This window comes from Panthera tigris, chromosome B3 (genome assembly GCF_018350195.1).
Source record: "Panthera tigris isolate Pti1 chromosome B3, P.tigris_Pti1_mat1.1, whole genome shotgun sequence".
Lineage (NCBI taxonomy): Eukaryota > Metazoa > Chordata > Mammalia > Carnivora > Felidae > Panthera > Panthera tigris.
In genome coordinates this window covers 3265052-3279937 of record NC_056665.1, presented here as the reverse complement: position 1 = coordinate 3279937, position 14886 = coordinate 3265052, and the positions used below count along the sequence as shown (strand labels likewise).

The 14886-nt window shown below is 45.7% G+C and overlaps 1 protein-coding gene across 9 annotated transcripts in view; it reads left to right on the top strand.

Annotated features, from left to right (window-relative positions):
* Positions 1-14886, top strand: part of ADAMTSL3 (ADAMTS like 3) — a 353112-nt gene that overhangs the window by 240709 nt on the left and 97517 nt on the right. For all 9 annotated transcript variants that reach the window (XR_006218331.1, XR_006218332.1, XR_006218333.1 and 6 more), the window contains exon 17: positions 10319-10448. Coding sequence is in view for 5 of the 9 variants with exons in the window: in XM_042987917.1 (XP_042843851.1) it covers positions 10319-10448 (130 nt within the window). In the remaining 4 variants the exon portion in view is untranslated. The remainder of the gene's footprint in view (positions 1-10318; positions 10449-14886) is intronic.

Here is a 14886-nt window from a genome sequence, read left to right as displayed (position 1 = left end):
GCAGTATCACCAGGGGCCTGGAGCTGTGTCTTTTATTATGAGAGCAGAAACAAATCCTGCTGTTGCTTGCACAGCCTCAAATCTCTTAATCTCAAAACTCTTGAACGTTGCCTTTGGTAGAATTACTATTTCATCTAGTACTCTGCTATCCTTGAGTTTAGTTTTTTTTCCCTGACTGGGAAGGCCCCTCGATTTGGGGAAACATGGCATGTTGGGTCCTCGGAACTAAGAGAGCAGTTGGAGTTGCCCAAGGAAAAATGACCAGGCGAATTCTGATTCAGTTGGCGGAGTCTGTTGGACCTCATGTTTGATAGATAGATAGATTGATTGATTGATTGATTGATTGATTGATTTTGAGGGAGGCGGGGAAGGGAGAGACGGAGAGAGAGAGAATCTCAAGCAGGCTCCATGTTATCAGCACAGAGCCCGACGCAAGGCTCAATCTCATGAGCTGTGAGATCATGACCTGAGCCGAAATCAAGAGTCAAACGCTTAATTGACTGAGCCATCCAGGCGGCACTTGACCTCATCTTTGAAGCTTGGTACCAAGATGTTAGAATCTGCTATTGTGCTGTCTACTGAGGTAGCTCTAGGAGGCACCTCCAGGATGGCTGAGCCTATGGGAATGACTTTCTTTTTTTATTTGCTAATAGTTTTATTGAGATGTAATTCACACCCCATACAATTTATGCATTTGAAGTCTTTATTCAATTTGGTGGGTTTTAGTATATTCACAAGGTTGTGCAAACATCCTCATAATCAGCGTCACAGCACTTTACCCCCACAGAACCCTGTACCCTTAAGCAGGTCACTCCCCATTTTTCCTCAAACCCCCATTTTCCCTGCCAGTGGCAGCCTCTGGAAACCATTGATCTACTTTCTGTCTATTCTGGACATTTTGTATAAGATGAATCACATAATATGGGGTCCTTCGTGACTTTTACTTAGTATAATGTTTCCAGTTGAGGTCCATCCATGTTGTAGCATGAATCAGAACTTCATTCCTTTTTATGACTAATACTCTTCCATTGTAGGGATAAACCACATTTTGCTTATCCATTCATCAGTTAGAAATTTGGATTCTTTGCATGTCTTGGGTGTTATGAATAATCCTACTATGGTCATTCAGGTACATGTTTTTATATGGACATATTTTTTCATGTTTCTTGGGTATGTACCTTGGAGTAGTAGAATGACCTTTGAATCCACTTAAAACATACAAATTTGGGACGCCTGGGTGGCTCAGTCAGTTGGGCATCCTACTCTTGGTTCTGGCTCAGGTTGTGATCTCACGGTCGTGGGATCGAGCCCCATGTCAGTCTCTATGCCAAGTGTGGAGCCCGCTTGGGATTTTCTCACCCCCCACTTCTTTCTCTGCTCCTCCCCTGTTCATATGCATGCATGCATGCTCTCCCTCTCTCAAAATAAATAAATAAACTTAAAAAAATACAAGTTTTGCGAAACCTGGCTAATTGAGTTTATCCTTATTGGCCCTGTGGACCTTTGGGCTGACTGTGAGAAGACAGAGCACCTTGAACATGTCAGAAGTGCAGCTCACTGTGCAGATAGTTGATGTGGAGTGCCCGTTTATTGTCTGGCATCCTCTGGTGAACTTGGAACACATTTTACAAGTTTTAACAGAGATCAACTTGGAAATCTTTCAATACTCAGTTAAACAGCAATTTTGCCTTGTGAGAGTGCATTGTATTGTGTAATCCTAGAATAATACCATTTAAGTGAACCTTGGATACCCACTAACCCAAATTTTACAGTTAGGGAAACCGAGGCTCAGAGGCCATCATGCAGTCCCAAACAGAAAACAGTTCTCCTCTTTTAGAGAGAGCTGGCCATATAATGGGTGCATATAATCAGCCTTTTAACTTGGCAGAAAGTAATATTTTTAACTTTTGGGGTTTAAGCTTAAATTTTGCTTTTAAATAAGTAAATTCTGTGAAACGTAAAGGGTAATACTTGAAACCAGGATCCTCAATAAAGACAGGGAAGCTCATGCCTGCTCTGTGCTAGACTTCATGGCTCTGGGTTCTGGGCTCAAAATCGGGATGTAAAATGAGTAGCACACAGTCCTTCCTTGACTTGATGGTGCACAGCTTTTGGTTATCTTGCCTTTATTGTCTTGACCGTACTAGCTACATACAGTGACTCTTGCCTCTCAGTGATCCATTTTAATGTGGTTTTGGAGGCTCAGCGTCTACAAGTCCACTTCTGTGTGATTAAGAATGTCGGTTTTAACCCTCCCCCTGCACGCGAGGAGAGTGGGTCTGCCATAACTAAAGACCACAGGAAGATAGCATTTCCACAGGCACACAGCCGTTTCTCCAGCTTCCTATTTCTGGTAGAAAAATAATAGATGCCAATGGCAGATTCCTGCAAAGATCGTATCCTGATCCTCTGTGTACTTGTACTTTCCAACTAATCTTCATATCATACGAGAAATAAAAATACATCTGTTTGTTGTAATTGCTGGTACTTAGGAATCTTTCCTAAGTCGGCTTTCATTTTGGAGTGGCGACAGAGAATTCTTTTTTAGTTCCTGGAAACATGAAGAATTCAGACATTGGATTTCCAGCTTCCACAGCGTATATACGTATGCGTGCAACACAGTATGTGTGCACGTGCATGAGTATATACGATGTGCCTGCCTTTGTAACACCCCCGGTAAGGTTTTGTAATTTCGTACATCATCAACATTCCTCACCAGAATTTTTCTTTTGTATTTTATGTTATTTGTTGCATTTAGGCCCTTTCATTTTTACTTTTGTATTTTTAAAACAATTGTTTAATGTTTATTTTTGAGGGAGAGAGACAGAGACAGATACAGAGACAGAGTGTGAGCAGGGGAGGGGCAGAGAAAGAGGGAGACACAGAATCCGAAGCAGGCTCCGGGCTATCAGCACAGAGCCCAATGCGGGGCTTGAACCCATGAACCGTGGGATCATGACCTGAGCCGAAGTCGGATGCTTAACCCACTGAGCCACCCAGGCGCCCTTACCTTTGTATTTTCTAACAGCACAGGCTAGTAGCAGATTCATTGACTTTGAAGCCTGACCCCACTTTGAACCCTAGCCCTGCCACTCTCTTTGGGCTGTTATAGAAGTTTGTAGAGACTCATTTTTGTAAAATGAGAAGAGCCATACCTCCTTCATGAGGATTAATGAGGGGATTAAGTGTCCTCATGTAACAGGATGATGTTGGAGAACTTCTTAATCACAGTGCCTGGCACACGGTATAGAATAAGTGTTAGTGGGATGATTAATTTATAATATAATAACAGCAGGGTGTTCTTTTTATAATGCCGCCATTTTTTCTCTTTAAAAAATCTGATTAAATTGCTGAACCCCCTTTTATTTCTTTTTTTTTTTAAGTTTATTTATTTTGAAACAGAGAACACAAGCAGGGGAGGGGCAGAGAGAGAGAATCCCAAGCAGGCTCCACACTGTCAGCACAGAGCCTGACGTGGGGCTCAAACTCACAGACTGGGAGATCGTGACCTGAGCCGAAATCAAGAGTCAGATGCTTAACCAGCTGAGCCCCCCAGGTGTGCCAAATTGCTGAGCTCCTTAATGCATCTACCGGTTTTAAGTTCATTCTTACCAATTCTCTTAAGTAAAATAACCATCTCTAATTCATGATGATTTTATTTTTCCCTTTCAAATAGTTATTTATCTTATTTGAGCTTTTTTAATCTTATTTCATTGTCTAGAATTTCAAGAACAATAATAAATAATGTGGGCAGCACCAGCCCTGCCACCTCGCCTTTGTCCTGACAGTTAGCAGGCACCTCCCCGTTGTTTCATTTAAAAACATTCTTGCGGCGCCCGGGTGGCTCAGTTGGTTGAGCGTCCAGCTTCGGCTCAGGTCACGATCTCACGGTTTGTGGGTTCGAGCCCCGTGTCGGGCTCTGTGCTGACAGCTCGGAGCCCGGAGCCTGCTTCGGATTCTGTCTCCTTCTCTCTCTGCCCCTCCCCACTTGTGCTCTGTCTCTCAAAAATAAATGAATGTAAAAAAAATTTAAAAAAAAATTTCTACAGATATCTATTGCACATTTCTTTGTGGTAGGCACTGGGCTGGGTGACAGTGACTCTAAGTAGTTCCTGCTTTTGGAACTCAAGTCTAGTGGGGAAAATGCACTGATCACATAATCACCCACATGTGTAAATCACAGCTGGTTAGAGCAAAATAAATGCATGGTGCTAGGAAAACATATAATAGGAGGAACGTGACCTAATTAGGGAAGTGAGGGAAACCCTCCCTAAAAACAATTACACTTGAACTTAAATATGAAAGATGGGGAATTGCTGAAGCAAAAGAGGCGTTGGAGGGGGTGGCCCAGAAGGAGTTCCCAGCAGAAAAAAAAAAGGCAGGTACAAAGTCCCTGGGTGGCAGGAGGGTTCATGGTCCATCCCCAGAGTGAAGAAGGCAGGTGCGGCGGGAGTAGTGAGAAAGACAGCGAGGTGACGCTAGAGACAAAGGCAGGGGCCAGACAATGAATGCCTTATGGGCAAAGCTGATTTGGCTCTTTATCCCAAGATCAGCGGGAGACCATTCAAAGAATTAAAGTGGGAGATGCATGATCCAATTTTTTTGTATCTCAGAAAGGTGAGTCGAGCTGTATCCTAAAGAAACAGGTTTGGGAGGGATAAGAGCAGATGTGAGGGAGGCCGTCTACAAAGCTGTTGCCTCGTCCAGGCAAGGGCTTGTTCTTGAGCAGTAATGACAGCAGAGGTGAAGGGCAGTGGATAACTCTGAGAAATATGTAGAAGGTGAAAGTCTGTCGGTGGAGGCGTGAGTGCAGGGGAGGTGTCAAAGCTGAGTCCCGGGGCTCTCTTCCGAGATGACGTGTGCTCGGTGGAGGTCCAGCTGGGCACGAGGACATCATGAGTTCCGTTTGTGGACGCAACGACTTAACGTGCCTGTGGACTTGCGAACGGAGATGCTAAGTAGGCTTTGTGAGTGTGTGAATCTGAAGCAAAGAACAAAGATCCAGAATTGAAGTATACGTTGGTGAGTCATCCGTGCGCGGAGAGGATCGAAGCCAGGGTAGTGGCTCAATCTCCAGGGAGAGAACGGGTGGCCATTGGTGACTTGGAGTCAATTCAGTGGAGTGTTGGACACAGAAGTCGGATTTGCAAGAATGGAGGAAAGGGTGGCAGGTGACAAAATGGAGGTGAATAGATTTTTTTGTGGCAAAATTTATGATAAAGAATGCAGAGAGAGGGAAAAGGCTAGAAGGCGTCATGGATTGACGGAGAGCTGGGTGCGTGTTATTTCTTCATGACTGAGTGGCTTGGGTACGTTCCCAAGGCAGCAACAAAGCTCTCGGATAAAAGCGAAGGGAGAGGTGATCAAATTTCCTGGGAAGGTGGAAGGGAGTGAAATCCAGCAAACTCCTAATTGAAATAGACAAGGAAAAGGCCAGGATGCTTGTGAGATGGTGGGTCTGTATGCCCGAGGGCAGGAAGTTCCTGGTTGTTTCGTGTTTTGTGTGTGTGTGTGTGTGTGTGTGTGTGTGTGTGTGTGTGTGTGTGTGTATGATTTGGTGAGTGAAGGGATAGATGGTTGAGGTCACAGTGTAACGTTCTTTCGTTGTCCTGCAGACTACAGGGTGCTAGTATTTGATTTAGGGTTTCTCATAGATATATGCAAACTGTAGATGAAATACATAGAAATGCTATTGATGCACGGAAGTATTGTCCACATAGCATGGGGGAGTCCAAGCATGCGTTCCCATGCAAGGGAATGTGGGACTGAAAGCTGAATTGGCCCACCATGGGCTCACGCTGGAGTGCTCCCTGTGGACATGTGTTCCCGCCACGAAATGTTAGCGGTCCCTATTTCGTTCTCTGCAGGTCCCTTCAAGTCATGACAGGCCCCTAGCCGTACTTTCCCCTTGACATATTCGGTCACTTCCTCTCAGGCTCCGGTGACATCCAGTGATCCCCTTCCTGCGGCCACATGGTTTCAACAGTCCTTAATCTTTACCGGCGGTCTCCTCGAGTCGTTGCTAAAAAGAACCCGCCTATTTGCAGTGCGTCAAACTCGCATTTTAACACCACGAATGATACTGTTCTCCACAGTTCTCCCAGCCCAGAACATACTCTGCTCCCTCTCCTTCTCGTTCCCTGGGACTTTAGAGTGGCATCCACTCGTCCACGGTGGCCAGTCAGCTGAGAGAGCAAAAAAACACGTATTAACTCTTCTTTTCAATATGGCCCTGGGCTTGTGTGTGGAATACAACACACACTCCTGGTTGCCTCACAAGGCAACACCACATGAAGGAGGTGTGTTCGTTTATTTTCTTTTATAGATCCCGACATCAGAGTTATAGTCCTTTTGTGATGTGAGTTGGAGTCTTTTGTACCTTTCAACCATCTTCAGTAATTTATGTCATGGAGATTATCCATCTAAGAAGCTTGAAAGCACTGGTTCCTCCAAGTATCTGAATCTCATTCTTATTTTTCCCTCCCGGGGGCGGGATTGAGGGGAGAGGCATCATGGCTGGATCTTTAACATCATTTCCAGTACCCCCCCTACACCCCCTGCTTATTGTCATATTCAAGATTTTAATTTTTAAGTAAATTCCTCAATTTAGGTTTTCTTGGGGGGGAAAAGTCATCCATTTCATGACAATATTGAAATTATTATCGGGTGGTTCATCCGGGGGCACCTGGGTGTTTCAGTTGGTTAAATGTCCGACTCTTGATTTCAGCTCAGGTCATGATCTCATGGTTCATGGGATTGAGCCCCACATTGGGCTCTGTGTTGACTGCACGGAGCCTGCTTGGCATTCTTCCTCCCCTTCTCTCTCTCTCCCCGCCCCCTCTAAGTAAATAAATGCAAACAAACATACATTCAAAAACAAAAAAGAGTTGTTCATCTGGTCTCAGGTTGCTTGAAGCCTCTCTCCTCTCTTATTTCTGGTCAAAGATTATGTGTAATCCATTCTGTCTTTCTGACCTAGCAGTTATATAGGGACTGACTTTTGGAAAATTCTAGTGGTTGGATTTGAGCGGTCAATTGGCTCCTATTCATTTATCGCTGGACTCTGTTGTGGTCAGAGAATGTTACCTGCTTCCGGCTTTTGGAACTCACTGCAGTTTGCCTTATAATCTGATGTAGGACCAGTTTTTGTTAATGTTCCATTGGTGCTTCAAAAGAGCATATTACGTCTATTTCTAGGGCCCAGGGCTACTTGGTTATTAAATTAACATACTTTTCTTACTCATTTTTTCATATTTATTTTACAACTTGATGTATCAAATACTGGATAGTAATTGAAAGGTTCTGACTAGATTTCTTCATTGTTCTTGGTATTTCTTAGAGAGAGAGAGAGAGAGAGAGAGGGATAGAGAGAGAGAGAGTGAATAGATTTCTTCATTGTTCTTGGTATTTCTTAGAGAGAGAGAGAGAGAGAGAGGGATAGAGAGAGAGAGAGAGTGAATAGATTTCTTCTTTGTTCTTGGTATTAGAAAGAGGGAGAGGAAGAGAGAGAGAAAAAGAGGGAGGGAGGGAGAGAGAGAGAGAGAGAGAGAGAGAGAGAATGACTAGATTTCTTCATTGTTGTTGGTATTTCTTAGAGAGAGGGAGAGAGAGAAAAAGGGAGAGAGAGAGAATGACTAGATTTCTTCATTGTTCTTGGTATTTCTTAGAAAGAGGGAGAGGGGGAGAGAGAAAAAGAGGGATAGAGAGAGAGAGAGAGAATGACTAGATTTCTTCATTGTTCTTGGTATTTCTTGGGGGGGGAGAGAGAGAAACAGGGAGAGAGAGAGAGAGAGAGAGAGAGTGGCTAGATTTCTTCATTGTTCTTGGTATTTCTTAGGGGAGGGAGAGAGAGAGAAACAGGGAGAGAGAGAGAGAGAGAGAGAGACTAGATTTCTTCATTGTTCTTGGTATTTCTTAGAGAGAGAAAGAAAGGGATAGAGAGAGAGTGGCTAGATTTCTTCATTGTTCTTGGTGTTTCTTAGAAAGAGGGAGAGGAAGAGAGAGAGAGAAAAAGAGGGAGGGAGAGAGAGAGAGAGGATGACTAGATTTCTTCATTGTTCTTGGTATTTCTTAGAGAGAGAAAGAAAGAGGGATAGAGAGAGAGTGGCTAGATTTCTTCATTGTTCTTGGTATTTCTTCGAGAGAGAGAGAGAGAAACAGGGAGAGAGAGAGAGAGTGACTAGATTTCTTCATTGTTCTTGGTATTTCTTAGAGAGAGAGTGGCTAGATTTCTTCATTGTTCTTGGTATTTCTTCGAGAGACAGAGAGAGAGAGGTAGAGAGAGAGAGAGAGAGAATTATGTTATTTGGCCTGTTGAATCAGTCAAGACTTGTGAACAAGGAGCCCAACTCACTCTAACCTTCAACAGAAGGAAATGTGTCTGTTCATTCATTGCCTCCACTTCCCTTTTTAGAGTCCCTTCCCCCCCCCATCATTAATTCATTTCTTGACGAAGGCTTTGAATATCATTTCTGCTCCAAAAACACCCTCTCGTCATGACGCTCTAGAAGGTCAAGTGTGAATTGAAGGGTGTTGCTTCATGCTTCCAAAAGGATTTGTTAGGAAAATTACACCATAATTTCAACACTTTGTTTTATAGCTTCCAAACATATCATGATTGTCACCCAAATTTTGCCAAGTAAAAGGTGAAGCAAACTGATATTTTTTTATGTTTACTTTTGAAGGTAAAGGTTTTATCAAGCCTCTTGAAGTGAAAAGCCTTTAGGTCGAGTATGCGGGATAGAAGATACTCTTGTGGCTGCCCTTGGAAAATACATTTTTGTAGCCGTGTCCCCTTTGTATCTCAAGTTAGCCAGTGTTTATTAAAAAGTAGTTCATGGGAGATCCTTGGAGGTTTAAGACTGCATCCTGCCATGGCCGGAAACATAAGATTACAACTAGAGAAAGGAGAAAACATAGCAGAAAGCACTGCACATCACACATGTATATTTTATATATTCTTTTGGCCTATTCTGCATTCTGTAAAATATTGTAAAACGGATGAATTGAGACATGGCATTTGGAAGGAGAACCACAGTCTTCAAACATAATGGAACACACATTCTTGCATGAAACTGAATACATTTGCATATTTCAAATAGTATAGTCCGTTGCTGTTGCAATTTTCATTTGTTTTTTTTTCATCAAAACTTTGATTTATATTTCGTTCTCAGTTCTGATTTTTCAGTGATTCTTTTTGTGTCAACAGACAAAGAATAGTGGTTGGGACGCGGGCTTTGGGGTCGGACAGAGCTGGCTGGCCTCAAAGGAAAAACATGCCTGTGGAGGCTCCTATTTGCGCAGTCTCTGCCTTGACCGGTTGACTGTATTGTATTTTGGAATCCCTGGAGTACAGAGAAAGAGCACTCACGTAGGAGATAGGAAATCTAACTTTTTTTAATGTTTATTTATTTTTGAGAGACAGAGAGACAGAGCGCAAGCAGGGGAGGGGCAGAGAGAGAGGAAGACACAGAATCCGAAGCAGGCTCCAGGCTCTGAGCGGTCAGCACAGAGCCCGACGCGGGGTTCAAACCCACGAACTGTGAGATCATGGCCTGAGCCGAAGTCGGACGCTTAACTGACGGAGCCCCCCACGCTCCCCTCTAATTTTTAGTTTTGAGTCTACCATTTTTTGCTGCCTTAATTTCTCTCTGCGCCTCAGTTTTCCTTATTATTAAATTAATGAGATGGAGATAACGATACCATTCTTTGGACCTCCCAAGATTCCCGTGGGCCCAAACGGTGCCCGCGAAAGCACTTCATACACGCCAGAGCGCTTTCCCGATGGGAGGTATTGCTGTTGTTTCTGCCGGCAGTGGCAATATCACGAAGTATAGTAATAGCGAACAGGAGTTCAGACCATGATGAACGCTGGAGTAAGGATTGTACATCAAAGTTAGCACGTGTGCAGTGACACAGAAAAAATGTCACTCTTGCGCGGCTGACGTGAAAATCCCTCTCCGGGAACTACTAGTGTGTGGTTTGGAGAACGCTTGGGTGGTTCGGTTGCGGGGACTTGGAGTGGGAACACAGGTAAGTCTGCAGGTAGACGGGGAGTCGGGATGTCCTTTCATGTTTCAAGGTGAGTATATTTGGGCGGAGAGGGTAGTGGTGCTGCGTTGAAAAGGTGACTGAGAGAATATTAAAGACTGGAAGCCTTTGAAAGATGCCCAGTCTGCACGCGCACCCTGAAATGCAGCCCACAGCCAAGCGATATACTCAAAAGGCAATGGCTAAAGAAGTCCCAAGACCCTGTTTTCCCCCCCACAGTGAGTTATTCTAAGTCACTTGCATTTTTTTTCCTCTTCCCAACCTCCAGGCCATCAAGAAGCGATAGCTGTGTGCTTACACACCCAGACCCAGCAGACAGTCAGTGACACCTTGTGTGATATGGTCCACCGCCCTCCTCCGATGAGCCAGGCTTGCAACCCGGAACCCTGCCCACCCAGGTACGTGATGCCCTGCGCTCCTGGGACACTGCGCCAAAGGGAACACCCTCTCCTGCAGAGACCCCCACGTGTGCACAGAGGCTTGTAGGTGCACCCGAGGTAGGTCACCTAGCCTGCGTTATGTATTTGTTGAATGACTGAGCGATCGCCTACTCGTTACCTAGAATTCACCCCATGTTGGGTATTATCCTTCCCACTGACTTGCCTTAGATCGTAGGTTGTGGGGTGTGATCTTGTAAGCCCCAAAGAATAGGTGAGGCTGTCTTATTTTTGGTTTCCTTGGTCTGAAAGGTTGACCCTGAAAGTTAATCTTCTTCCCAGCTTAAGTCCGTAGAAGATCCTGGGGAGGTTTCTTGGAAGGGAGGGTAGATTTTCCTCATGTTGCGCTCTCCCCGGGTGTTGCTGGCTGCAGAGGATTTTGACTCAGCAGCATTAGTTTCCCGCACAAGAACTTCCAGGATCCAACCCCCAGTTTTTTCCTTCTTCTCTCCCAACCCTTTGTTGTCTTGGTCATACTTCCATGATAAGAATCAGTTGCCCAAAATATCTATATTTTAGACAATAAAATAGGGATAAGAGTAATATCTTATTCCCAGGCAGCTCCCCTCCCTCTTTGCCAGATTCTCTGAACCACCTCTTGGTACGTGTCGCCCATCTAATGAGGCACCTTTAGCCCCCAAAGTCAAGTTTGCTACGTCTAGGACCCTAAGTGACTGAAGAAGGTCATTGTGTTCCTCCGGCCATACTGGCTGGCGTAAGGACAGGTGTATTTTATGTCTATTCAGGAAATAAGTCTGATTCTGGAATTCTCTTGACCCTTCTCATATCGATCCCATGAAATGTGTTGGCTGTGATGTAAAAACTCCTGCCTCGATGGTCTGAGGGTGATGGGGTAGGGACGGAATAAGCCAGTGCACCCTAGGAATCCAGCCCTCCCCATCTTACGGGTGGGCCCTTTCCTTCTGAATCTGCGTCTCCGACCTGCACGCTCTCAGGAGGAGGGCCTGCCCCTGCGTGCGCTTCATCTTCGGTGAGGACACCCCTGCGAAGAGCCAGGCACAGTGTTTCGTACCCATTACCGTGTTTCTGACTTGCGTCGTAGGCCGAGGAGATGCCAGGGACTTCCTGACTTGTGTTCCAGCCATCTTGCTGTGCTCTGCTGTGCTCCGCTGGGAAGCAGTTAGGACCTAGGCCCAGAAACAGCACAGGGAAATCTGCTTCCCCGCTCTCCCCCACCCCTGCCCACCCTGGGCTTGCCGCGTTGTAGAACCATCCAAGATTGCAGAAGAGATGTACGTACAGGAGGGGTTTGGGGAAGGTCTGCTGTAACTCCTGCTCAGGGTGCCCACTTCGCCAAGTGTGTCCAGAGCTTTCCAAGAGCATCGAGCACATCAAGGGGATGTGCTGTTCTGAGCACACATCCACTTCTATGGCACTTATGCTATTTGTATAAACCCTCAACATCCAAATCACCTGTCCAGGGTTCTCAGCCGTTGGAACCAGTGACTCAGACAGTCTTGGAAAAGCCAGGGTTTCTGTTTTCCTTCCCTGACACATCCCTCCCCTGAGGCTCTGTAGGTGGAAGCGGACGGCTGTCTGTCTGACCTGGAGTAAGGGACAAGGGGAAACAGTGAGGGGAAGAAGCGTACTTGACTCTCCCGACATGTTTTCCCCCTGAGGTTGGAATCAGGCGCGAGCTCCCCTTTCTCTGCACCAGCCGTCTTTCTGGAAAGAGGACTATACACAAAGTGATTTGGAATTTATACCAGGTTTAAATGGTGAGTGCAGTTTGGCGAAGCACACGGCTCCACAGCCATAAACAGAGAAGGGTAAAAAGAAGAAAATATTACCCCCCAGATTTGGAGTGTGCTTTATTTCTGGTTTCAAGTCTCATTCCACATCAACATAAGGTTGTGTCTTTTTCAACGCTCATTCCACATCAACATAAGGTTAGTCTTCACCCAGTTGTGTCTTTTCTTTCTAGGCCCAGTCATTGGCAGGTGAGGCCATGGGGACAAGTGGACAGGTGGACAATTAAACAGAAAATGGAAACAGGAGGGGTTTGCACAGCACAGGAGTCGGGGGCGGGGCTGAGGCCACTGTTGTAAAAACCGGTTGTAAAAACAACCCGGTTCCCGATCTTGCTCTGAAAGTGAAGACAGCCCTAGTGGGTCCTCGTACAAGTTTTTTTCGGGGGAAAAATGAATATACCCAACAATCCATTCTGTCTTCATTCTACAAATGAGTCTGCCCAACTGCAGTCGCCACCTACATTTGGTTCAGTGTTAGGTAAAAACTCGATTCCTTACGTGTTAGTGTGATTTTTAAAGACTAAATCCAAATCAAACATTTCCCTCTATTTATTCTATTTATCCTAAAATTTGAGGTCCTTCTTAAAGTGGCTTCACGTTAAGTGGCCTTTTCTGGCTTCATTTCTCCTCTGGTGACACGGACATGATTCATGCTGATTTATCTCCTAACATCTCATAAACTTGTCCTGTCCGTTCCTCACTGCCCCTGCCCTCATTCAGCTGTGTTTTGCGTGATCTGTTTCAGTAGTTTCTGCATAAACTCCTGCCTCTCGTGTTTCCTGCTCTGGTCCACTGGCCCGTGTATGACCTTGAAAGATCTTTCTAAGTCGTGGTGACCGTGTCAAGCCCCCGGGTGAAGCCTTTCAGCACCTTTTCTCACCTGGGGATTAAAAATCCACACTCTTTACTTTGGCCTATGGAGGAGTCTCCTGGGACTACCTCAGACTAGGGGGCTTAATCAGCAGGAACATATTGTCTCAGTCCTGGAGGCTGGGGAGTCTGAGATCAAGTGCTGGCAGGGTCGACTCCTGCTGAGGCTGGGAGGGAGAACCTGGTCCAGGTCTCTCTCCTGGCTCTTGGTAGCCGCCGGCGTTCCTTGGCTCACAGATGCTGTTCTCCCTGTGTTTCCGTGTTGTCTTCCTCCTGTTTGTCTCTTTGTCCAAATGTCCCCTTTTTATTGGGACAGCCCTCATATTGGATCGGGCCCCATTCTAATGACATCATCTAAGTTGATCATTGGCAAAGACCCTCTTTCCAAATAAGGTCACATTTACAGGTAGTAGGACTCAAAGCTTCGACAACTTTTAGGGGGGAGCAGTTCAATCCGCAACAGCCTATAAAGTCCTTTGTGACCCTGGTTTTAGGTTTGAACCCTGTCTCCCGTCACTACCACCCTCATTGCGGGCGTGTGCACACACACGTGTGCACATGCACACACACGCAGAGGAACTTCCTCAGCAGCCATGGTGAATTTTCACCATGACCCACGCTCATGTTTGTTCATGCCTTCAGACCTTTGCACATGCCAGGCCCGCTGTCTGGAGCCCTTTTCTACCATGAAACAAGTTTATTCTCTCCCCGGGGAAGCGATCGCTTCTCACTGGTGTAATGAAGTCCGATAGAATGAGAGGTGGGACCCTCATCTGAGACCCTTGTTAGAGGGGAGCTCTTAGGAGTGGAGAGAGGACCGGGGGTGGGTCAGGGGCGGCACCCCCGCTCGACCCCCTCCGGCAGTTTCAGAAGGTGCCTAGCCCTCCGGGCTGAGCTTCTCCATCTGAGTAATGATGGAAGATGCTGCACATTGTGACCCCCAAGGTCCTTTCAGTGCCAGCCTTTCACTGTAGAGGGCGCTTTCAGGTTGCATTTTTCACTCACATCTTCAGAACTATGCCTAGACCCTTGGGTCTACTCATGAGTAGTGAAATGCTCAGGGCTCATTTCCGTTCTAAGAACAACAGCCTTCCCTTGACCTGCCCGGGAGGTCACGGCAGGGTTGAGCTCAGTCTGCGGTACTGCTCTTTCTTTGCTCGCCGAGCCAGAGCAGGATTTAGGAACAAGTCCGGACCTTGTTTCTTAAGGCTGCTGAGGGACGCACGCTGGTGTGCCCTGTGTGCAGCAGAGCCTCTGTCCCCTCTTTGCTGTGCCTCAGCAACAATGATTGCACGTTATCTTCTCCGGCCACTTCTTGCCCACAGAGCTTCCAAGCTAGGAATAATAGAGCACGCGATATGTCTTGGCCTCTTTGCAAAATTAAGAGTCTGTTTTTATGTGAAGGGAAACACTCTTCCTCGCTTCAAAATTGCAAATTTAATAAACTTTTCGAGCGTTGAGAGTTATGTTGGAAAAAGCCCAGCAGAGACAAAGGGTCGGTGCCAAAGTAAAGGTAAGTTTACAAAAATGTTTTAGGTTCTAGAAACCAGTGGTGTAGGAATAACAGGAACAGGGTGTTGCGTAATATTTTCCACACAAATATTTACTGACTCCAAGGGCAATAGCAGTAAAATATCACCCCAGGGTGGAACTTACCACTGAGATTGTGTTGGACAGTCAGTGGATCTTTATTTACCCAAAGGCAAATGCATTTGATGTATTAGCCTAGACTCTCCAAGGTGGGGTGTTGTATGTTT